Source organism: Cucurbita maxima, unplaced genomic scaffold (genome assembly GCF_002738345.1).
Source record: "Cucurbita maxima cultivar Rimu unplaced genomic scaffold, Cmax_1.0 Cma_Scf00092, whole genome shotgun sequence".
In the NCBI taxonomy this organism is placed as follows: Eukaryota; Viridiplantae; Streptophyta; class Magnoliopsida; order Cucurbitales; family Cucurbitaceae; genus Cucurbita; species Cucurbita maxima.
In genome coordinates this window covers 91,940-119,136 of record NW_019272108.1, presented here as the reverse complement: position 1 = coordinate 119,136, position 27,197 = coordinate 91,940, and the positions used below count along the sequence as shown (strand labels likewise).

The following is a 27,197-nucleotide window of genomic DNA, read 5'->3' as shown; positions in this document are numbered from 1 at the left end:
GTTTATATCATATACAAAAGTGGGTCGCATCAATAGTGTCCCCAGAATAAGATACTCAACGTTATCCCTGTACTATAGATCATTTTGACTATATACTTGAACTTGATCCACTCTAATATCTCTACATATAGTTCAAGTAATCATACTATAGCCAGAGTATTCTTAGTTTATTGGATTTAGATGAATGATCGTAACATTCACTTTATTCAATAACAATCTTTACTGAATAAACATCAATAATAACTTTATTGAAAACAAAATATGTTTTTGTTTACAAACGGTGAGTTTTAGGACATAAAACCCAACAAAGACAACAACTGGTATCATAGCAAGTTTAATCCACCGATGGTATATCATTGCAGAGGAGTCAACTTTATCAAAACTAAGTTGATTAGCTCAATTGGTCGGCCATGTCTGTGTTCTCAGAGCTCAATTTGGGGATTCCACCACATGGATGTGAAATCAACGTTCATCAATGGACCAGAGGCTGGGGTGTGAGAAACTCGCATTCCTTAACGGACTAGACGCTGGGGCGTGAGTAGGTTTATGGAAGCACCTAGATCAGAGGCTGGGGCGTGAGTAGGTTTATGGTAGCACCTAGGGAGGATTTACTTCCTCTCAGGCGACGTGATCTACTAGCAATCAACTAAACAAAAGGTAGTTGTTTTATCTTCTTGCGAAGCAGAATATATCGTCGCTTTGACGGCAGCAACACAGGGGATCTGGATTGCGCGACTGATGGAAGAACTTATTGGAAGAGAAGGCGATCCACCAATGTTATACGTGGATAACAAAGCTACGATCTCCTGATAAAAACTATAGTTTTGCACGACCGAAACAAGCACATAGAAATCAGATTCCATTACATCCAAGAATAAATCAGATTCCACTACATCCAGGAATGTGCAAGAGGCTCATCAAGATAGATATACCACAGATTTTAGGAGGAGATTGTTAGGTAAAATATTATAATATTTACCTTATTTAGTTATTCATGTCTTTCCTTAAAATAAGTTGTTTGAATTTTGTTTTTAGGCCATGTGAATTTATGCATGGGAGAGCATATTTTTAGCTGACCGCCAACTTTAGGCGCAAAAGATTGTTGGGCACTTCTGCCATTATTAGAATGATAAATAAAAGCACGGTGTTGTTTCAGCAAAGTTGTGAATGTTTGATTATATCCACCACACCTAAATGGTGTAAAAGTTATCTTATTTATAATCAAATGAATTACAAGGATATGAAAATAGTAATAAATGGAAATAACAATAAATGGAAAGATATCTATGATAATAAGGCAAATATTAGATATTTGCCTTATAATAAAATATCAAATATAATATATATGGTAAACTATAATTTATTATTAAATATCCTTAACACCCCACCGCAAGCTAAGCGTCGGATTTAAACGAGTGAAGCTTGAATCTGAAAAATTCAAAGAGGTTGAGAAACACTTTTCATGAAGATGCTAACAATCCGGTTCTTGGCCATCAAAAATTGCAGAGGGATCGCCGCTCAGTGGCGATGCTGCCTTGGCTTCGGCGAGAATATGTCTAACCCATGAAGAGGGATTGTCGCTTAGCGACGATGCTGCCTTGGCTCTGGTGAGAATATTTCTAACCCCAAGAAGTAGAAGGGGAAACCTAGCAAGGGACAAAGACAATGTTGAAGCCGGAAGATTCGCCACATTGGGCGAAGGAGCCAATTTTGGCGAGAAGGGCAGTTTGAAGAGTCGCCTCATCAGGCGAAGAAGCCAATTTTGGCAGGAAGGGCGGCGGCAACTTGGTTGGCGAATAGGCCAGTGCGGCACCCAGATTCCGAAGGTAAATCTCTGCAAAAGGTTGATAGGTTTAGGTTAGGGTTTATGTGAAGGATGAAGGTTGATTGGGAAGAAAATGAGAGAGACTATATTGGCCAAGGAGAAAACCGATTGGGTTGGAAAAGGTGAGGTTGTATGTACAGAGTATGACGAAAGGTGATTTGGAGGTCAATAGGGTGGAGCCGAAGAGTAATCAATCGGCTCCAACTATGGCAGCCATGAAGACTGCCCCTGCGGCGTCAAAACCAGCAGGGGTGGTGGAGAAGAAGATTAGAGGATTCAAAAGCCATTGAAAAGAAAGGATCGGGGTTGTTAAACCGAGAGGGCTCTGATACCATGTGAATGTTTAATTAATCCACCACACCTAAATGGTGTGAAAGTTATCTTATTTATAATCAAATGAATTACAAGGATATGGAAATAGTAATAAATGGGAAGATACCTATGATAATAAGGCAATATCTAATATTTGCCTTATAATAAAATATCAAATATAATATATATGGTAAACTATAATTTATTACTAAATATCCTTAATAAAAGTCAAATACAAAATCTCCCTATTCTTTCTTATGTTATTTTCTCCTGTTTTTTCTTCTCCCAACAAATTCTTCACCAGTTTTGTTTCCCCAAGATTTCCTCACCACACTCAGTGAGAGACAACATCAAAGATGTCGGAATGTCCTCTGAAATCTACTTCCCGAACCTTTCGTCGAAGCTGGCTTACGAAAATCTACGGAAACTGAAATACTTAAGCAAATTTCATCCATCGACAGAATCGTCGGACCGGAGTCGTTTCTATTCCATTTTGATCGGCTCGGAGTTCAAGTTTTGGCCATCATGATCTTACTGTGGATAGAGAAGGGCACTGGTATAAATTCTTTATTGGTTCCTTTTATAATTTTTTGTTCACAATTTAGAAATTCTGTTTCACAGTATGTTTGAGATTTAAATCACATTCATATATATAGTAGCACGTGACTTGAGTATACGAATGTCTTGCTTTAACTTGAAAAATATAGTAGCACATGGCTTGAGTATTTAAAGAAATACTTAGTAAGTGACCCAACTATTGGGGTTAAATGCAAGAATATGCGAATGCAAGGACGGGACCTATCCTTTCAATCTGTTTTCCTATGGTACTGTCCTAACGGGTAATTTGTACATGTATCATATACTCTACACACAGTCCATACGTGGGGGTATGGGCTCACCAATCAATTCGCACATCGTTGGGCCACCTTACTTGTCAGGCAAGCATACACTGGGATGCTCCCTAGGCCGAACACCCATTAGAACTAGTGTACCGTCACGGCAACGCTATTCAAAACATAACGATCGTTGTCCTACCATTGGATGTACGCGTCTGTACCCTCGTGATGGAATAGGGGAATCCCTCTAAATGCATGAGCACACATAATGCATGAGGTCCCCAACATTTCTACTTTTACCATTAATGAATGTAACCCCGCTATCATCTTTCATGCTTAACATGTCATTTCTCATTTTTCAGTCTACGTATCATGCATAATCCTAACGAGGCTACATTTCATTTCATTTATCGTGATATCATGTCATTCATAACACGCTGTATACATACAATTTAGAAAACATACCATAACACTCCATGCTTTTAACATGTGGTTTCATAACGTGCAATTCTTATAACAATTACCTCAATGATCACACAAAACAATCTAAAAATAACATATCACATCACAATATATTTTATCATAAACATGTCATATCGTATACACTTCTTGGTCATATCGTTCCCTAACTTATCATAGCCTTAACGTTCTTATACCTATCACAGTCATATCGTTACGTGAACGTACCTTAGTCATATCATCACAGGAACGTATCCTAACGCTATCATTCTATCAATCTATCACAAACCTATCCCTTTCTACCCATATCCTAACCATATTCTTTCATCAATCTCTCCTATCTATAGCACTCCGGTATGTAACCAACCTTAACGTTTTATGAATGTATCTTACTCCTATTGTTACATTTTTTTTTTTTTTTTGCATCTTTCTCGTATCTTATCTCAAACATATCATTGAACACATCATACCACAATTATTATCATACAATTCACATATTATAACAGAACATAAACATAATATAAGCGTACCAATTCACTGATAATTCATACATATCAGTATATATGACACGTGTCAAACCAGGTACGAGTCAACATCAAATATAACCATGCCGATAGTAAGGCTACTTACCTGATTAGCTTAATTCGTTGTCACATATATATCCTTAATGAAAGTTCGATTCTGTCCTTCGAAATCCAAGTAACTCTGTATTTACTTTTCTCTCTATATTAAGTTTGTGGTTTTACAATAACTAATAATGAGTTCGAAAAGTATATTTTTTTATTTTAAAAAAATCAGTTATCAAACATGGTTCTATTTTATTTCGAACAATAAATAAGAACGGGTTACCAAACAAGTTCATAATTGCCCTCCTTTGTGACAAGAATACAAAACACCAAAACCTACCCTTGTCATCAGCTTTAAAGTTAAATAACATTACACTCAAGAATATGCGTTATAGTTATCGACGGATGATTAACGATCGCTCTTATGGGTTGTTTTTGTAAATAACTAAAATATTAATAACAATAAATAAAACCATCGATAAGTAAGCACACAATATTGGTCACCCATTCCAATACAATAGATCATGGGAGCCGTTAACAATTAAAACTAATTTTGGAAGTATAAAAGAAACAAACCAAGCATAAATCTTTTTAAGGATATTTTATGAGTCCTTGGTACTCGAAGAAGTATGAAACTCATGAATCTATTCTATGAAGAAATTGAAAAATAGAGATTCTTAATTATTCGTAATTAATGATTTCTTAATTGATTTTATAGAAATTAAAAAATCTCTCTCTCTCAATCTTGATATAGATATTATATAGAAAATATCTATATATAGAGAAATAAATATTGCACTCATAGAAAAAAAAATGTTATATGACCCAATATATACAATAAAATATGGGTTTAAATAAATAGAAGTATTCCCAATACTTTTTCAAAAACTACCCATGCCATGAGTATAGATTACTATGGACCAACTAAACCAATGACTATACATGATTCCATAAATGAATCAATTACATATCAGTTGCACGAAATTATTGAAATAAATAAATGTTCTTGACATGTTGTTTGTTTCCGAATTTAATTTATAGTCACCCAATCAAAATAATTTATTTTATAAGCTTATTCAAAGCGACATGATTAGTGTCACGTCTTACATCGGTTGCATCATGACATTTGTTTATTATGACTCTAAAGTGGTTTGATGGGCGACACTCACATGTTTCTTCTTATATGTCGTGTAGGTCAGAACCTACTCTCTTAGCTATGACATTCTGTCTGTGAGATCTCACATCGGTTGGAGAGGGGAACGAATTATAAAAGGGTAGAAATTTCTCCCTAGTAGACCCGTTTTAAAACCTAAAGAAGATAATATCTACTGAAAAATTTTACCTTTTAATCAAAAGTACATACTTTATATCAATTGAGTTACATTATATTAAGTTATACTACTTATTAAATACCTTTCTAATACAATATCAAAAAAAAAAAAAAAAACCAATTAATTTCAACATCATCATAATTTAACCAATTGATCCTAGGATTATGTACAAAATTCCGATGGATAAATCTAATTTGAGGAGCCGAGTGATGAGATATAATGACCAGATAAAAGCACGGTTGGACTAGGCCATGAGAAACTATAAGAACTAGACTAGGTGAAGGACCCATCTATATTATACTTTTACGTTTTTAATTGAAAATTTATACTACTTATGTAAATTTATTTCTAGTATAATATCAACAAAAAATCAATTAATTTCAACCTCATCATAATTTAAATGGTCATGAAATAATACTATTGCCAATATCACAAGTTTAAATTACTCTATACAATAATCAATAATGAGTTGGAAAAGTATATTTTTTAATTAAAAAATCGTTATCAAACATGGTTCTATTTTATTTTGAACAATAAATAAGAATGAGTTACCAAACAGGTCCATAATTGCCCTCCTTTGTGACAAGAATAAAAAACTAAAATACTCAAGAATCTGCGTTACAATTATCGACAGATGATTAACGATCGCTCTTATGGGTTGTTTTTGTAAATAACTAAAATACTAATAACAATAAATAAAACAATCTATAAGTAAGCACGCAATAAGTAAACAAGCTGACACCGTCGGCCAGCTACGAGTTCAGCTTTCGTCCAAATTTATGGCAATCAACATTGTTTACTATTCCTTCCAATGGCCTGACTCATTTCATTACTTCGATATCTACATAGATAAGAGAGATAGAAACAATTGCGTAAATACTCTATGTTCGTGGTATGTGAGGGAGCAAAATATCTGCCTGTTCAACTATAAAACAAAGAATTATCAAATTTGCTATGAGTGGTTAGGTAAATGAATTATCAAATTTTCTATGGGTGGTTGGGTAAATGATCAATATATTCATAAACTGAAAAGTTGGATTTTAATATTGAAATAAATAAATGTTCTTGACATGTTGTTTGTTTCCGAATTTTTTTTTTCTTTTTTTGAAGCTTAATATGATAAATGAATTATAAAGGCTACCGACAAAAGTTATGATATTAAGAATTGTTAACTTATTTTGGTCGTGATTAATAATCAAAACAACTGTATGAGATGCAATATGGCATTCAAAAGATTTTAGGCCAAGAGTATAGGTAGGTCGAGCCTTCGGACTTGGCTGAGAGTAGAGGCAAGTCGGTTAATATTGCTATTAAGTGAACGTATACTCCTACTGGATACATGTATCATTGAACAAAGCTTAGTTTCTGCATAAGTTATGTTCGGTTTTAGAAGAAGAACCTTACCTAAGGTCTAATGAAGCCGCATAGTCAAGTAAAAAAGGCTTTTCATTTCTTTATTTCAACTTTGGGAGAAATTAATAGAAAACCGTCTATTTAAGGAAAGGATAATACAAAGATGTGATATAAAAGGCACCTTACAATGTGTCAATAATATAAACATTTTTATTAAGAAATGACATATTAGAGGAGAGAAATACCAACATACCATATTAAGCCATTTTGCAATCTATCATACATGAAAAAATAACAATTTTTGGTGTTGCATGAAAAATATTATCAGAAAATAGTGGACCTCATATATTCATGATACGTAAATGTACGACTTAGGAACTAGTAAAGACTTCACCAATTTATCTTAGGATCATGTACAAAATTCTGATGGATAAATATGATCTAGGAGTTAGAGTGATGAGATGTGACGACAAGATAAAAGCCTAGTTGAACTAGGCCATGAGAAGCTATGAGAATTAGACTATTTGAAGGACACTTACACAACCTTAACATAAAATTAATTTAAATCTTATACTTTTTACGTTTTTAATTCAAAATTTTAGAGAATAATAACCCATAATTATTTTCAAGCATATATTTTCCACTAAATAAAATAATTAATTCCATTTTTATTATAAACAATGAATGAGAATGCGTCATCAAATGGGTCCATAATTGCCCTCGTTTATGATAAGAATATAAAATATTGAAACCCGCCCTTGTTCATTAGCTTTAAAAGTTAAAAGCTCATAACATTACACTCAATAATATGTAAGACGGATGGTTAACGATATGAGTTGTTTTTGTGAATAAATATAATACTAATAACAATAAATAAAACAGATAAGTAAGCACGTAAATATTTGGTCACCCACCCCAATATAACAGATCGGGTGCCGTTGAACACTAAAACTAATTTTGCAAGTATAAAAGTGAAACAACAAGTATTCGAATTTTTACAAAATGAATTCATTTTCAACACTTGCATTGTCCCTTCTCATGTCATTCTTCTTTGCTACACTATTTAATACCATCAATGGATCAATCTTCCAAGACCCACATTGTATGATATTTTCTACATATGGCTGCCTAAATCAATATAAGGAATCGATATATCCATGAATTGGAAGGTTCGGTTATGATATTAAAATAAATGTGTATTTATTTTCAATCATGAAAATTTGATATGGTGTATTAGTTTTAAGAAATTATAATATTAAGATTCGATTAGGTATGTGAAAGCATACAATACTTATGCTAAGTCTTTAAAAAAGAAGATAGGATGATAAAATAGTTTTTAAAAAAGAGAAAAGCTACCAAACGAAATTAACTTTTTCTTTTATATAGTTTTAAACTTTAAACAATTCATTACATTTTAATCTTATGTTACTACTTGTCTTTGTTATTTAGACAAAAATGGGTTAAATTTCAACGCAGGGGCAATCTCGACTAATATCCTTATTTTTTTCTAATCTATTTACTATTGAAGGATGAATTTAATTTATTGTCACCCGATCAAAATAATTTATTTTATAAGCTTGTTCAAATCGACATGATTAGTGTCACGTCTTACATCTGTCGCGTCATGACATTTGTTTATTACGACTCTAAAGTGGTTCGATGGGCGACACTTACATGTTGTCTTCGTGTATGTCGTGTAGGTCAGAACCTACTCTCTTAGCTGTAACATTCTCTCACGGAGATCTCACATCGGTTGGAGAGGGGAACGAATTATAAAAGGGTAGAAATTTCTCCATGGTAAAAATTTATTTAAAAAAAAAACAATTCCTTGTCTCGAATGTGATCTCCATGAGGAATCCTCCCTCTAATCTCCAAAAAAACTAAATGGAGGATTTCGCACCTGATCTCTTTGGATAATCATTTCTCTAATCTCCACAACCAATGATTTTTTGAGTAATAAAAAATAAAAACGCAAAAAGAGAAAGCTTTCCCACGCATTTGTAGACATTCTGTTGGAACAATAAACCATAAATGAAAATGTTATCAAATGATCAATATTTACTATTTATGGCAAGAATACGAATATTGAAACCTCTCAAAGATACAATCCACTTTACATTCCATTACACTATTTATAGACTATAAAAGTGAAACAAACCAAGCACAAATGTGTTCATGCCTATATTTTTTCTCTACCATTTCAACAAAATATGTTTATTTTCAACACTTGGGCTTTCTCTCTGAATTTCATTGTTCTTCCATTACCAATTCACTACCACCAAATGATCGATCATCCAAAATCCAGAAATTATCGTCAAGATAACAAATGCTCTAAAAGCTAAGAATCAACTCACTTTACACCGTGGGCCAGCTACGACTTCAGCTTTCGTCCAAATTTATGGTTCTCAACATTGTTTTACTGTTTCTTCCAATGGCCTGGCTCATTTCATTACTTCAATATGTACGTAAATAAGAGAGATAGAAAGAATTGCAAAAGTACTCTATGTTCGTGGTATGTGAGCGAGCAAAATGTTTGTATGTTCAACTATAAAACCAATAAATATGATATTTGGTAAGAGTGGTCGGGTAAAAAATCAATATATTCATAAATTGGAAGGTTGGATTTTAATATTGAAATAAATTAATATTTTTTGATATGTTTGTCCGTGTGTGTATCTTTTTTTCTTCTTCTTTTTATTAAAGCTTGATATGATTAGTATAAGTGAATATAACGCTATCGACATAAATTATGATATTAAGATTTTTCAACTTATTTTCGTCATGATTGGTAATCAAAACAACTATACGAGATGCGGCATTGCTTTCGGAGACTTTTGGCCTAGAATAAAGGTAAGGTCGAGCCTTAGGACTTAGCCTAGAGTAGAGGCAAGTGTGATTGAATAGAATTTAGTCACTGCATAAGTTATGTTGGGTTAACGAAGAATAACCCTATCAAAGGTCTAATAAAGCCACAATGTCCAACGTACCATTTATTTTTCCTAACTTAAAGAGAAATTATTTGAAAACGTTCGGTTTATTTAAGGAAAGGATAATACAAAGATATGATATAAATGATATTTTACAATGTGTCATATCAGGCAATAATATAAACATTTTCAATTAATAAATGGCATATCAGAGGAGGGAAATACGAACATACCATGTAGACTATACGTTACCCTCTTTTATGACAAGAATACAAAATATCAAAACTCACCCTTGTTCATCAGCTTTAAAGTTAAAGGACCATAACATTACACTCAAGAATATGTGTTACAGTTAACGACGGATGGTTAACGATGGCTCTTATGAGTTGTTTTTGTAAATCACAAAAATACTAATAACAATAAAAAAAACAATCGATAAGTAAGCACGTAATATTGGGTCACCCATCCTAATATAACATATCGATCGGAGCGGTAGACAATTAAAATTAATTTTGCAAGTATAAAAGTGAAACAAACCCGACACAAGCATTATCATATTTACAAAATGAATTCATTTTCAACACTTGCCTATTTACAACCATTGACGGATCAATCTTCAAAGACCCACCAATTACCGTCAATATAACAAATGTTCTAGAAAGTCACAATGAACTCACTATTCACTGCAAATCTGGCGATGATGACTTGGGAATCCACCAGCTCCCGTTTTTTGGCGGCTACGCCTTCACCTTTCGACCAAACTTTTGAGGGTCAACACAATTCTACTGTACCTTTCAATGGCCTGGGTTTTGGCAGTACTTTGATATCTACAAGGATAGGAGAGATAGAATCAAATGCAACAAAACTCTGTGTTTGTGGATTGTTGGAAAACAAGGTATCTGTATGTTTGACTATAAAACCAAATTGTACCATATTTACCACGCTTGGCTGCCTAAATGAATGTAACTAATCAATATATCCATAACCTGGAATGTTCAAATATAATATTATTGTAAATCATATTAATTTGCTGTTCTTGTGTGTGTTTTTTCTTTTTTTAAAACTTGATATGGGGTATTAGTTTTAATGAATTATAATATTAAAATTTGTTAAGGTAATTGAACCTATACACTACTTATTTATTAATTTCTTCCACTTTGATCGAAATTATTTGAAGATGTTCCCGCAATGTGGTATAGATAGGATGAGTTTTAATTATTTTTTTTTTCCATCGGTTTTTAAATTTAAAATCTCATTAGCTTTTAATCTTACCTTACCTGTCTCTCTTGGTTCGACCAAAAGGGGTTCATTTTCAATCTTGACGCAACCTGGTCGCTTTATTTTTATTTTCTTATCTATTTACCATTGACATATCAATTAAATTTATAGCCACCCAATAAAAATAATTTATTTTATAAGCTTGTTGGAATCAACATGATTAGCGTCACGGTCTTACATTGGTCGTGTCATGATTTTTGTTTATTACGTCTCTCAAGTGGTCAGATGGGCGCCACTCGCATGTTGCCTTCTTGTCTATCGTGTAGGTCAAAACCTACTCTCTTAGATATGATATTTTCTATAAGAGATCTCACATCGATCGGAATGGTGAACAAAATATTTTTTACAAGAGTGTGAAAACCTCTGATAGAAGCATTTTAAAACCATGAGAGAAAACCCCAAAGAAAACACTATCTATTGGGGAATTTGACATTTTAATCAAAAGTACATAATTTATAACAATTTAGCTATGTTATACTAAATTATAGTACTTATGCAAATTGTTTTCTGGTATAATATCAACAAAACTAATTAATTTCAATCCGGATCAAAATCTAAATGTGAAAGAGATTATACTCTCAACGATATTAGAGGTTCAAATCGCTCTATACTACACGTTCTTGAACTCATTTTTATTCCACATTAACGTGATAGCAACTCTATTACAAAGGCTTGATGGAGCTTACAAAAGCAAAAGGGTAATAAACTAGTTTACATACGAAAATGACGTGACGTTTAATGGCTCTAAACTGCAAACTTGTTGGAAAGGAGGTCAGCTCATAAGTGCAAGTGTACACCATTATCAAGCAACTGCTTAGAGTATTCTAAGATGTCGAACATATAGTACTTGTACACAATAAGATATCATTTTGGTAAAAAGCTTATCAAATTGCAACAAAAATAGTCATAGAATTATTTATAGGGTCTCTTCTCCCTTACGACCATCCTAATCAAAATCGAAGGATGTTATCTTTTCATAGGTGTTTATGGAAGAGTTGGTTATTGAAATTCAGGCGAAGAGCTCGACTTTCAAGCTCTAACTTCAAATCTGGTGAATGTGATATGAACACAATTAATTTTGATGCATACTAAACAAACAAGCGGTCGTATTTTGGGTCAAAATATTATTTAGATACATAACCGTTCGTAGATAAGGTATGAGCTACACTAAGCGTAATTTATTAGATACGGTATGAATTAAGATAAAAAATGTTCGATAGTTAAATTTCTTGCTCCTGAAATGTTGAACTAAAACAATGAAAATTTAGAGACTTATTAGACATTCTACCAAGTTTATGGACAAGTAGATATAAGTTATGATATTAAGAATTGTTAACTTATATTGGTCGTGATTGACAATAAAAACAACTATATGAGATGCAATATGGCATTCGAAGGATTTTAGGTCTAGAGTAAAAGTAAAGTCGAGCCTTAGAACTTGACAGAGAGTAGAGGCAAGTCGGTTAGAATTTCTATCAAGTGAACATTTACTCATACTCGCTACATGTGTCATTGAACAAAGCTTAGTTTCTGCATAAGTTATGTTCTGTTAGCAAAGAAGTTTAAATTGCTCTATACAATAACTAATAATGAGTTGGAAAAGTATATTTTTTTAATTAAAAAATCCGTTATCAGACATGGTTCTATTTTATTTTGAACAATAAATAAGAACGGGTTACCAAACAGGTCCATAATTGCCCTCATTTGTGACAAGAATACAAAACACCGAAACCTGCCATTGTCATCCGCTTTAACATTAAAGGTCTGTAACATTACACTCAAGAATATGCGTTACAGTTATCGACGGATGATTAACGATCGCTCTTATGGGTTGTTTTTGTAAATAACTAAAATACTAATAATAATAAATAAAACAATCGATAAGTAATCACGCAATATTTTGTCACCCATTCCAATACAACAGATCATGGGAGCCGTTAACAATTAAAACTAATTTTGCAAGTATAAAAGTGAAACAAACCAAGCACAAGTATTCTCATACTTCAAAATGAATTCATTTCCAACACTTGCCCTTTCTCTCTTAATTTCATTGTTCTTCGCTTACCAACTCAATACCGTCGAAGGATGAATATGGCAAAACCCAAGGATTTTCGTAAAGATAACAAATGCTCTAAAAGCTAACAATCAGCTCACTTTTCACTGCAAATCTGGCGATGATGATTTAGGAGTCCGCAAGCTGGCACCGTCGGCCAGCTACGAGTTCAGCTTTCGTCCAAATTTATGGCAATCAACATTGTTTTACTGTTCCTTCCAATGGCCTGGCTCATTTCATTACTTTGATATCTACATAGATAAGAGAGATAGAAACAATTGCGTAAATACTCTATGTTCGTGGTACGTGAGGGAGAAAAATATCTGCCTGTTCAACTATAAAACCAAGAATTATCAAATTTGCTATGAGTGGTTAGGTAAATGATCAATATATTCATAAACTGAAAAGTTGGATTTTAACATTGAAATAAATAAATGTTCTTGACATGTTGTTTGTTTCTGTATTTTTTTTTTCTTTTTTTGAAGCTTGATATGATAAATGAACTATAAATGCTACCGACATAAGTTATGATATTAAGAATTGTTAACTTATTTTGGTCGTGATTGACAATCAAAACAACTGTATGAGATGCAATATGGCATTCGAAAGATTTTGGGTCTAGAGTAAAAGTAAAGGCGAGCCTTAGGACTTGGCTGAGAGTAGAGGCAAGTCGGTTAGAATTTCTATCAAGTGAACATATACTCTGTACTCGCTACATGTGTCATTGAACAAAGCTTAGTTTCTGCATAAGTTATGTTCGGTTAAAGAAGAAGAACCTTGCCTAAGGTCTAATGAAGTCGCATAGTCAAGTAAAAAAGGTTTTTTTCATTTCTTTATTTTTTTCAACTTTGGGAGAAATTAATAGAAAACGTTCCGTTTATTTAAAGAAAGGATAATACAAAGATGTGATATAAAAGACACCTTACAATGTGTCAATAATATAAACATTTTTATTAAGAAAGGACATATTAGAGGAGAGAAATACCAACATACCGTATTAAGCCATTTTGCAATCTATCATACATGAAAAAATAACAATTTTTGGTGTTGCATGAAAAATATTATCAGAAAATAGTGGACCTCATATATTCATGATACGTAAATGTACGACTTAGGGACTAGTAAAGTGTTAACCAATTTATCTTAGGATCATGTACAAAATTCTGATGGATAAATATGATCTGAGGAGTTAGAGTGATGAGATGTGACGACAAGATAAAAGACTAGTTGAACTAGGCCATGAGAAGCTATGAGAATTAGACTATTTGAAGGACACTTAAGCAACCTTAACACAAAATTAATTTCCATCTTATACTTTTTATGTTTTTAATTCAAAATTTTAGAGAATAATAACCCATAATTATTATCAAACATATATTTTCCACTAAATAAAATAATTAATTCCATTTTTATTATAAACAATGAATGAGAATGCGTCATCAAATGGGTCCATAATTGCCCTCGTTTATGATAAGAATATAAAATATTGAAACCCGCCCTTGTTCATTAGCTTTAAAAGTTAAAAGCTCATAACATTACACTCAATAATATGTAAGACGGATGGTTAACGATATGAGTTGTTTTTGTGAATAAATATAATACTAATAACAATAAATAAAACAATTTGATAAGTAAGCACGTAAATATTTGGTCACCCACCCCAATATAACAGATCGGGTGCCGTTGAACACTAAAACTAATTTTGCAAGTATAAAAGTGAAACAACAAGTATTCGAATATTTACAAAATGAATTCATTTTCAACACTTGCATTGTCCCTTCTAATGTCATTCTTCTTTGCTACACTATTTAATACCATCAATGGATCAATCTTCCAAGACCCACATTGTATGATATTTTCTACTTATGGCTGCCTAAATCAATATAAGGAATCGATATATCCATGAATTGGAAGGTTCGGTTATGATATTAAAATAAATGTGTATTCATTTTCAATCTTGAAAATTTGATATGGTGTATTAGTTTTAAGAAATTATAATATTAAGATTCGATTAGGTATGTGAAAGCATACAATACTTATGCTAAGTCTTTAAAAAAGAAGATAGGATGATAAAATAGTTTTTAAAAAAGAGAAAAGCTACAAAAAGAAATTAACTTTTTATTTTATATAGTTTTAAACTTTAAACGATTCATTACCTTTTAATCTTATGTTACTACTTGTCTTTGTTATTTAGACAAAAATGGGTTAAATTTCAACGCAGGGGCAATCTCGACTAATATCCTTATTTTTTTCTAATCTATTTACTATTGAAGGATGAATTTAATTTATTGTCACCCGATCAAAATAATTTATTTTATAAGCTTGTTCAAATCGACATGATTAATGTCACGTCTTACATCTGTCGCGTCATGACACTTGTTTATTACGACTCTAAAGTGGTTAGATGGGCGACACTCACATGTTGTCTTCGTGTATGTCGTGTAGGTCAGAACCTACTCTCTTAGCTGTAACATTCTCTCAGGGAGATCTCACATCGGTTGGAGAGGGGAACGAATTATAAAAGAGTAGAAATTTCTCCATAGTAGACCCGTTTTAAAACGTAAAGAAGACAATATCTATTGAGAAATTTTACCTTTTAATCAAAAGTACGTACACTTTTAACAATTGACTTACATCATATTAAGTTATACTAATTATGCAAATACCTTTCTAATACAATATAAAAAAAAAAAAAAAAACATGAATTAATTTCAACATCATCATAATTTAAATAGTCATGAAATTGTACTATCGGCGATATCAGAGGTTCAAATTACTCTATACTACACGTACTCGAACTCATTTTTATTTCATATGAAGGGGATAGCACCTTTGCTTGATGAAGCATACGTGACAAAAGGGGAAGGATAAGATAATTGTGTAATTATTTCATGGCTTGTTGCAGCAACAAAGCATGAGTGGAGAAGAAAATATTCGTCTGTTTTACCCAGCTCATCTGCAGAACTCATCAAAAACTTGAACATCGTCACAGTTCATCAGACAAACAAGTTCACTCATGGTGCATGTAACCCAACATTTCAATCATATATTTATTCGAGTAAAAAAGACTATACTACAAAAAATTATTATCAAACGAGAGAATAATATATTGAACCGAGAGAAGCGACGAGCAAGATAGTAAGGACCAAGAGAATGAAATATCATAGCTGAGGAAGAAACTAAAACGATGACAATTTTTTTTTGCTGACGTGGGTTTGAAATGGTATATATGCCTAACATACTTTTACATTTTTAATTCAAAAGTTTATAGAACAATAACTAATAATGTTTGAGTTCCAAGCCTATAGTTTTTTATTAAAAAAAAATGATTATCAAATATGGTTCTATTTTTATTTTCTGTTAAGAAATAGAAATAGAAAATAGAACTGGAAAAGTGTATGATCTTCATTCAGGTTTACCACGTTTAAATAGATACAAACTATTAACTAATACCTAAAAATAGAAAAAAATAATATATCTAACTAAATCTTGTAAATAAATAAAATATACGATTAATCAAATTTATACTAACAACTCCCTAAATATCTCAGATATATTCTAACTAATATATCTCCAAAATATCTTCTCAATACTCCCCCTCAAGTTGGAGAGTGTATGTCGATCACACCCAACTTGTCCTTCAAAAGGTCAAATTGCTGTCTTCCTAGAGCTTTAGTAAAAACATCTGCCAATTGCATTTTGGTCGAAATATAACATGGTTTGATGATTCCAGCTTGTAACTTTTCTCGAACTATATGACAATCTATTTCAATGTGTTTCGTACGTTCGTGAAAAACTGGATTGGCTGCTATATGTAATGCTGCTTGATTATCACAATATAATAATGCTGGTTCGGACAGTGGAACATTCAAGTCTTGAAGAATGTATCTTAACCAAGTTAACTCTAAACAAGTATTTGCCATAGCTCGATACTCGGCTTCTGCTGATGATCTGGACACATTAGTTTGCTTTTTAGACTTCCAAGAAATAATTGAATTTCCAAGGAAAATGCAGAATCCAGAAATAGACCGTCTGGAAGTTCGACAACCACCCCAGTCAGAATCGCAATATGCTTGTAATCTTAAATTGTTTTCAGATGGCAGTAGGAGTCCTTGACCAGGAGTGCCTTTGATGTACCTCAGAACTCGAAGAGCTGCCTCCCAATGTGGTTTTCTTGGTTCATGCATAAATTGGCTAAGCATACGAACTGAATAAGCTATGTCAGGCCTAGTGACAGTCAAATATATTAATCTACCAATCAACCGTCTGTATTTACTTGGATCGTTCAATTTCTCTCCTTCAGTTAAAGAAAGTTTCAGATTTTGCTCCATAGGAAATTTGTCTGGACGTGCTCGTGTAAGGCCTGTGTCTTGAAGGATGTCTAGAGCATACTTCCTTTGAGACATAAAAATTCCTTTTCTAGACCGAGAAAATTCAATGCCTAGAAAATATTTCAAATTTCCTAAATCTTTGATAAGAAATTTCTGGAGTAAACTAGTCTTGAGATATTGCATTTCTTTGAGATCATTGCCTGTCAACAGAATATCATCAACATAGATTAGAACTGCAGTGAAAGAAGTACCTTTACTCTTGGTAAACAAAGAGTAGTCTGCTTTGGACTGAGTGTAGCCTGCATTTTGTATAGTTGTAGAAAATATGGAGAACCAATTGCGAGAAGCCTGTTTTAATCCATAAAGAGATTTATGGAGCCGACATACTGTATTCTCCCCCTGTCGGCGAAGACCTGGTGGTAAAGACATATAAACTTCCTCGTCTAGATTACCATGGAGAAAGGCATTTTGAACATCCAACTGATGGGTGAACCATTTTCGAGCAGCAGCAACCGTGAGTAAGCAACGAAGTGTAGTAAGTTTCGCTGTAGGGGAAAATGTTTCTGTGTAATCAATACCTTCAACCTGAGTGTATCCCTTTGCTACAAGTCGAGCTTTATAACGTTCAACAGAACCATCAGAGTTGTATTTAATTTTGTACACCCAGCGACAACCAATAGCTTTATGACCAGGTGGTAGAGGAACGAGAGACCATGTATGATTACGTTCCAAAGCTGCAATTTCATCATTCATAGCCTGCTGCCATAAAGGGTCGCCAACTGCCTCGTCATAGGTTTTAGGTTCTGTCTGGGATGTAATAAGAGCTAGAAAAGCACGTTGAGTAGGAGAAAAACGAGAGAATGAAAGGTAATGATGAAGGGGATACCTGGTGCCAGTGCCGGGACTTGAGCTAGAGGTTAAATGATTGGCTCCAGAAGACATCTCATAATCCTTATGCCAAGCTGGAGGCTGTTTAGTGCGAGTAGAACGTCGGAGTGGAGCTGATGTATCAGGCGGGATAGGATTGGAATCAGTGGGCAAATCTGGAGAAGGTGGAGGAGACGACGAAGTAGTAGGTGAAGGGATAGGAGGTGAAGGAGGAATGGAAGGTGGAGGATGGGTGCTTAAGTAGGATGGATCATGAAGTGGAACAACAGGAGTCGAAGGAGCTAATGTCGAAGTCTGTGAAGCTGATGAAAAAGAAAAATCATCTTCACAAAATTTAACATCACGGCTGATAAAGAATTTGTGAGATTGCATGTCATACAATTTGTAACCTTTATGACCACAAGGATATCCTACGAAAACACAAGGAATTGCCCGAGGTTCAAATTTTTGCTTAGGATGTACTATAGTTGCATAACATTTACAACCAAAAACTTTAAGATGATGAAATGTAGGTGATCGTTTGTAGAGTGCTTCAAAGGGTGTCTTGTTAGATAACACTGGTGATGGCGTTCTATTTATAAGATAAACAGCCGTTAAAACGCACTCTCCCCAAAAATTAAGTGGAACCTGTGACTGAAAAAGAAGAGACCTAGCTACATTTAGGATATGGCGATGCTTACGTTCTACAACTCCATTTTGTTGTGGAGTATAGACACAAGTGCGCTGAAATTCAATACCACAAGAAGTAAAGAATGGTTGCAAAGATAGGAACTCAGTCCCATTGTCTGATCGAACTATCTTGATAGTAGTATGAAATTGAGTTTGAACAAATTTAACAAAGTTCATTAACAAATGATGTACTTCTGACTTATGTTGCATTAGAAAAACCCAAGTACATCGAGTAAAATCATCAACAATAGTGAGAAAAAAACGCAAACCAGAATGGGTAGGAATTTTATGTGGTCCCCAAACATCACAATGTATCAGATCAAAGGCAGAATGGGTTGTTATTGAACTTCTTGGGAAAGACAACCTAGTTTGTTTTGCTAACGGGCAGATACTACAATTATGAGAATAACTCGCATTATTAAGATGCAATTGATCAGCTAGAAATTTAAAACGAGAAAAAGAAGGATGACCTAGACGTAAATGCCACAAATCAGATGACTGAGATACTTGATGAGCTGAAGATTTGATTGGAGATGAAGAAATATGATAGAGACCTCCAAATTGTTTACCCGAGCCAATCATCTTCCCCGTAGCCAAGTCCTGCATAACACAAGAATCAGGATAGAAGGTGACATAACATTTCAAGTTATTGGTAAGTTTGCTGATCGACATTAGGTTTAAATTGAATGAAGGCACACATAAAACGTTGTTTAACTTAAGGTTAGGGCTAAGGGAAATATTGCCAGTATGTGACACACGTGCTGTCTCTCCATTAGGCAAATTTATTGTAGACATGATGGCAGCCTTTGGATCAGTCATAACAGAAGATTTTGATACTATATGATCCGTAGCTCCACTATCGAGAATCCATGAATTAGAACTCGCAGAGTTAACAGATAATGTAGATATGGGAAACAAACCTGCAACATTGATGTGATTGTCAGAATTACCAGAAGGGTTTTGATTGATTGCAGATAAGGCTTGTGCTATCTGTCGTAATTGCTCAGAAGAAAAATTTGGAATGGAATTAGGTGACTGTTCTCCTGTATTCAACTGTGAAACATCGGCCATATTTGCAGATGATCGGTATCCACGATGATTGTGTTGATTGACTTGTCTTGTCCTTGTAGAATTATTTTTCTGTCGACACCGATCTTCTGTATGTCCCCTTTTATCACAAAACTTACAATGAAACTTAAGAATTCGACACTCATTGATTGTATGACCACTTTTATTGCAGTGTTCACATGATTTGTCCTTGGCGAATTTTGAATATGTTGTTTTCTTCTGCACTGCTGATGCAATCGAGAAATTCTCAGCAGGTTCAGAAGTTACCTGTCGCTGCATCTCTTCTTGTACAAGTAATGAATAAGCTTGCCTCACATTAGGTAATGGAGACATCATCAATATGTTAGATCTCACCGTTTTATAAGACTCGTTGAGCCCCATGAGCAATTGCATCAACTTGTCTTCTTCGCGTTGATCAATATGTATTTGACGTTGATTACACGTAAATGGTGTGCGGTACGCTTCCAGTTCATCCCAGAGTGCTTTGAGCTTGGTGAAATATGTTGACAGTGCCATGGTTCCTTGTGACATCGTTGCTATCGAGTTTTGTATTTGAAAAATTGCTGGAGCATTCTTTTGTGAGAATTGATCGCGAAGATCAACCCACACTTGATGAGCTGTCTTGGCGTGAATAATGCTTTTAGCGATATCTGCTTCAACAGAATGAGTTAACCAAGATATTATCATGCTGTTGCACTGATTCCAGAGTTCGAATTCGGTTGAATTTGCATCTTGGGGCGGTTCCTCAATTGTGCCATCAATGAAGCCAATTTTCTTCTTGGCAATAAGAGCATGCATAACTGATTTACTCCAAGATTGGTAATTTGCTCCATTTAATTTGATTGGAACAAGTGAATATCCTGGCTGATCAGAGTGATGCATATAGTAAGGATGTGTTAAATCAACATCCGAAATTTTAAAGCTGGATTTGGCTGAGCCCGCCATAAAGGAAATATTGATATTTACGATCGATGCTCTGATACCATGTTAAGAAATAGAAATAGAAAATAGAACTGGAAAAGTGTATGATCTTCATTCAGGTTTACCACGTTTAAATAGATACAAACTATTAACTAATACCTAAAAATAGAAAAAAATAATATATCTAACTAAATCTTGTAAATAAATAAAATATACGATTAATCAAATTTATACTAACAACTCCCTAAATATCTCAGATATATTCTAACTAATCTATCTCCAAAATATCTTCTCAATATTTTCAACAATAAATAAGAGCGCATTACCAAACAAGTCCATAATTACACTCTTTATGACAAGAATACAAAATATCGAAACCCTCCCTTGTTCATCAGCTTTAAAGTTAAAGGACCGTAACATTACACTCAAGAATATGGGTTCCATTTATCGACGGATGGTTACCGATCGCTCTTAGGAGTTGTTTTTGTAAATAACAAAAATACTAATAATAATAAATAAATAAGCACGTAATATTTGGTCAACCATCTTAATATAAAAGATGGATCCAAAGAACAGATGAATCCAAGATGGTTGACAATTAAAACTAATCTTGCAAGTATAAAAGTGAAACGAACCAAGGACAAGTATTCTCATATTTACAAAATGAATTCATTTTCAACCCTTGCATTCTCTCTCCTAATGTTGTTCTTCACTACCCTATTTACTACCGTATCCACTTGGTAAATTGACTTTTTAATCAAAAGTACCTACTTTATAATAATTCAGCCATGTTATATTAAAATATACAACCTGTGCAAATTCCTTTCTAGTATAAGATCAACAAAACAAATTAATTTCAACCTGATCATAATTTAAATGGTCATGAGATTGTACTCTCGATGATATCAGAGGTTCAAATCGCTCTATACTACACGTTCTTGAACTCATTTTTATTCCATATTAATGTGATAGCAGCTCTGTTACAAAGACTCGATGGAGCTTAGAAGCAAAAGGGTAATAAACTAGTTTACATACAAAAATGTCATGAAGTCTAATGCCTCCAAACTGCAAACTCCTTGGGAAGGAGGTCATCTCGTAAGTGCAAATATAAACCATCATCAAGCAATTATTTAGTGTATTCTAAGATGTCGAACTTATAGTACTTTTATACAATTAGATACGATCATTTTGGTAAAAAGTTTATCAAATTGCAACAAAAATAGCCATAGAATTATTTCTAGGGTTTCTTCTTCCTTCCGACCATACTTATCAAAATCGAAGGTTGTTATCCTTCCATAGGTGTTTATGGATGAGTTGGTTCTGAAATTCAGGCGAACTCGACATTCAAGCTCTAACTTCAAATCTGGTGGATGTGAAATGAACTCAATTTATTTGGACCCCATTCTAAACAAACGAGCTTTCACATTTTGGGTCAAAATATTATTTAGATACATAACCCTTTGTAGATAAGGTATGAGCTACCCTACACGTAATTTAAAAGATACGGTATGAATTAAGATAACAAAATTCGAATGTTCGATTTCTACTCCTGAAATGTTGAACTAAAATAATCAAAATTTAGAGGCCTATTAGATATTATGTCAGAGTATAAACGTATAATTTAAATGTCCAATAAGCTTTTAATCTTACATGATCTTACACGCTCTTTATATGGTATGTTCTTACTACATCTCCCTTGTATAGCATTTAAATGTTCAATAAGAAATATTATTAATTTTATTTTAATTTATACATTTTTTTAATAGGATCAGTATTAGAAAATTAAAATTTTTTTGGTAAAAATTTATTTGAAAAAAAAAACAATTCCTTGTCTCCAATGTGATCTCCATGAGGAATCCTCCCTCTAATCTCCGAAGAAACTAAATGGAGGATTTCGCACCTAATCTCTTGGATAATCATTTCTCTAATCTCCACAACCAATGATTTTTTCAGGAATAAAAAATAAAAACCCAAAAAGAGAAAGCTTTCCCACGAGTCTGTAGACATTATGTTGGAACAATAAACAATAAATGAAAATGTTATCAAATGATCCATATTTACTATTTATGGCAAGAATACGAATATTGAAACTTCTCAAATATACAATCCACTTTTACCTTCCATTCCACTATTTATAGACTATAAAAGTGAAACAAACCAAGCACAAATGTGTTCATGCCTATATTTTTTTTCTACCATTTCAACAAAATATGTTTATTTTCAACACTTGGGCTTTCTCTCTGAATTTCATTGTTCTTCGATTACCAATTCACTACCATCGAATGATCGATCATCCAAAACCCAAAAATTATCGTCAAGATAACAAATGCTCTAAAAGCTAAGAATCAGCTCACTTTACACCGTGGGCCAGCTACGACTTCAGCTTTCGTCCAAATTTATGGTTCTCAACATTGTTTTACTGTTTCTTCCAATGGCCTGGCTCATTTCATTACTTCAATATGTACGTAAATAAGAGAGATAGAAAGAATTGCAAAAGTACTCTATGTTCGTGGTATTTGAGTGAGCAAAATGTTTGTATGTTCAACTATAAAACCAATAAATATGATATTTGGTAAGAGTGGTCGGGTAAAAAATCAATATATTCATAAATTGGAAGGTTGGATTTTAATATTGAAATAAATTAATGTTTTTTGATATGTTTGTCCGTGTGTGTATCTTTTTTTCTTCTTCTTTTTATCAAAGCTTGATATGATTAGTATAAGTGAATATAAATGCTATCAACATAAATTATGATATTAAGAATTGTCAACTTATTTTGGTCATGATTGGTAATCAAAACAACTATACGAGATGCGACATTGGTTTCGAAGACTTTTGGCCTAGAATAAAGGTAAGGTCGAGCATTAGGACTTAGCCTAGAGTAGAAGCAAGTATGATTGAATAGAATTTAGTCACTGCATAAGTTATATTGGGTTAACGAAGAATAACCGTATCAAAGGTCTAATAAAGCCACAATGTCAAACGTACCATTTATTTTTCCTAACTTGAAGAGAAACTATTTGAAAACGTTCGGTTTATTTCAGGAAAGGATAATGCAAAGATATGATATAAATGATATTTTACAATGTGTCATATCAGACAATAATATAAACATTTTCAATTAATAAATGGCATATCAGAGGAGGGAAATACGAACATACCATGTAGACTATACGTTACCCTCTTTTATGACAAGAATACAAAATATCAAAACTCACCCTTGTTCATCAGCTTTAAAGTTAAAGGACCATAACATTACACTCAAAAATATGTGTTACAGTTAACGACGGATGGTTAACGATGGCTCTTATGAGTTGTTTTTGTAAATCACAAAAGTACTAATAACAATAAAAAAAACAATCGATAAGTAAGCACGTAATATTGGGTCACCCATCCTAATATAACAGATCGATCGGAGCGGTACACAATTAAAACTAATTTTGCAAGTATAAAAGTGAAACAAACCCGGCACAAGCATTATCATATTTACAAAATGAATTCATTTTCAACACTTGCCTTGTCGCTCCTAATGTCGTTGTTCTTCACTACACTATTTACAACCATTGACGGATCAATCTTCAAAGACCCACCGATTACCGTCAATATAACAAATGTTCTAGAAAGTCACAATCAACTCACTATTCACTGCAAATCTGGCGATGATGACTTGGGAATCCACCAGCTCCCGTTTTTGGGCGGCTACGCCTTCACCTTTCGACCAAACTTTTGGGGGTCAACACAATTTTACTGTACCTTTCAATGGCCTGGGTTTTCGCAGTACTTTGATATTTACAAGGATAGTAGAGATAGAATCAAATGCAACAAAACTCTGTGTTTGTGGATTGTGGGAAAACAAGGAATCTGTATGTTTGACTATAAGACCAAATTGTACGATATTTGCCACGCTTGGCTGCCTAAATGAATGTAACTAATCAATATATCCGGAAACTTCAAATATAATATTATAGTAAATCATATTAATTTGTTGTTCTTGTGTGTGTTTTTTCTTTTTGTTTAAAATTTGATATGGGGTATTAGTTTTAATGAATTATAATATTAAGATTTGTTAAGGTAATTGAACCTATACACTACTTATTTATTAATTTCTTCCACTTCGATCCAAATTATTTGAAGATGTCCCCACAATGTGGTATAGATAGGATGAGTTTATGTCTATGTTGTTCGCTTGGTTCAGGCGGCCTTTCGTTATCTTCTCTGACGTTGAGAATATTTCTTGTCTGAGAAATGAGTGCACCCGAATGCCCAACTCTAGATATTTTACAAAAAGAGGAAACAGATAGTAGACATAATTTTCCTCATTTATTGAAAAACCCGTGTACTTTTATAAAAAATAAAACAAACTCAAATGTGGTAAGAATACAAAAAGTAATTAACTTCTTTTTTTTTTTTCCATCGGTTTTTAAATTTAAAATCTCATTAGCCTTTAATCTTACCTTACGTGTCTCTGTTTTTTCGACCAAAAGGGGTTCGTTTTCAATCTTGACGCAACCTGGTCGCGTTATTTTTATTTTCTTTTCAATTTACCATTGAAATATCAACTAAATTTATAGCCACCCAATAAAAATAATTTATTTTACAAGCTTTTTGGAATCAACATGATTAGCGTCACGGTCTTACATTGGTCGCGTCATGGTTTTTGTTTATTAGTCTCTCAAATGGTCTGATGGGCGCCACTCGCATGTTGCCTTCTTGTCTATCGTGTAGGTCAAAACCTACTCTCTTAGATATGATATTCTCTATGAGAGATCTCACATAGCGGTGAACAAAATATTTTTTACAAGGGTGTGAAAACCTCTGATACAAGCGTTTTAAAACCTTGAGAGAAAACCCGAAAGAAAAAAATATCTAACGGGGAATTTGACATTTTAATCAAAAGTACATAATTTATAACAATTTAGCTATGTTATACTAAATTACAGTACTTATGCAAATTGTTTTCGGGTACAATATCAACAAAACTAATTAATTTCTATCCGGATCATAATCTAAATGTGAATGAGATTATACTCTCGACGATATTAGAGGTTCAAATCGCTCTATACTACACGTTCTTGAACTCATTTTTATTCCACATTAACGTGATAGCAACCCTGTTACAAAGGCTTGATGGAGCTTCCAAAAGCAAAAGGGTAATAAACTAGTTTACATACAAAAATGACGTGACGTCTAATGGCTCTAAACTGCAAACTCGTCGAGAAGGAGGTCAGCTCATAAGTGCAAGTGTACACCATTATCAAGCAATTGCTTAGAGTATTCTAAGATGTCGAACATATAGTACTTGTACACAATTAGATATCATTTTGGTAAAAAGCTTATCAAATTGCAACAAAAATAGTCATAGAATTATCTCTAGGGTTTCTTCTTCCCTGCGACCATCCTAATCAAAATCGAAGGTTGTTCTCCTTTCATAGGTGTTTATGGATGAGTTGGTTGTTGAAATTCAGGCGCAGAGCTCGGCTTTCAAGCTCTAACTTCAAATCTGGTGGATGTGAAATGAACTCAATTTATTTTGACGCATACTAAACAAACGAGATGTCGTATTTTGGGTCAAAATATTATTTAGATACATAACCGTTCGTAGATAAGGTATGAGCTACACTAAGCGCAATTTATTAGATACGGTATGAATTAAGATCACAACGTTCGATAGTTAAATTTCTTACTCCTGAAATGTTGAACTAAAATAAAGAAAATTTAGAGACCTATTAGACATTCTACCAAGTTTATGGACAAGTAGATATAAAGTTGAAAGTTTGTGAGGGACTAAACGTATAATTTAGATAAATTTAAATGTCCAATAAGCTTTCTTTATACTACATCTCCCTTATATAACATTTCTTTTTTGAAGCTTGATATGATTAGCATAAATGAATTATAAACGCTACCGACGTAAGTTATGATATTAAGAATTGTTAACTTATATTGGTCGTGATTGACAATAAAAACAACTATATGAGATGCAATATGGCATTCGAAGGATTTTGGGTCTAGAGTAAAAGTAAAGGCGAGCCTTAGGACTTGGCTGAGAGTAGAGGCAAGTCGGTTAGAATTTCTATCAAGTGAACATATACTCATTTTTGCTACATGTGTCATTGAACAAAGCTTAGTTTCTGCATAAGTTATGTTATGTTAGCGAAGAAGAACCATGCCTAACGTCTAATGAAGCCGCAAAGTCAAGTAAAAAATGTTTTTTTTCATTTATTTATTGTTTCCAACTTTGAGAGAAATTAATAAAAAAAAAATGTTCAGTTTATTTAAGGAAAGGATAATACAAAGATATGATATAAAAGACTACTATACGAGATGCGGCATTGCTTTCCAAGAATTTTGGCCTAGAATAAAGGTAAGGTCGAGCCTTA

General features: G+C 33.3%; 1 protein-coding gene across 1 annotated transcript; it reads right to left on the bottom strand.

Moving 5' to 3' along the window:
* Window positions 1–17,967: 17,967 nt before the first annotated feature.
* On the bottom strand, window positions 17,968–18,461 carry LOC111472917 (proline-rich receptor-like protein kinase PERK2; the record flags this gene model as incomplete). The annotated part of the gene is made up of 2 exons (XM_023118514.1): window positions 17,968–18,078; window positions 18,158–18,461. Coding segments are annotated over 2 exons (362 nt in total), but the record flags the coding sequence as incomplete, so codon positions are not given.
* Between the last annotated feature and the right edge of the window lie 8,736 nt (window positions 18,462–27,197).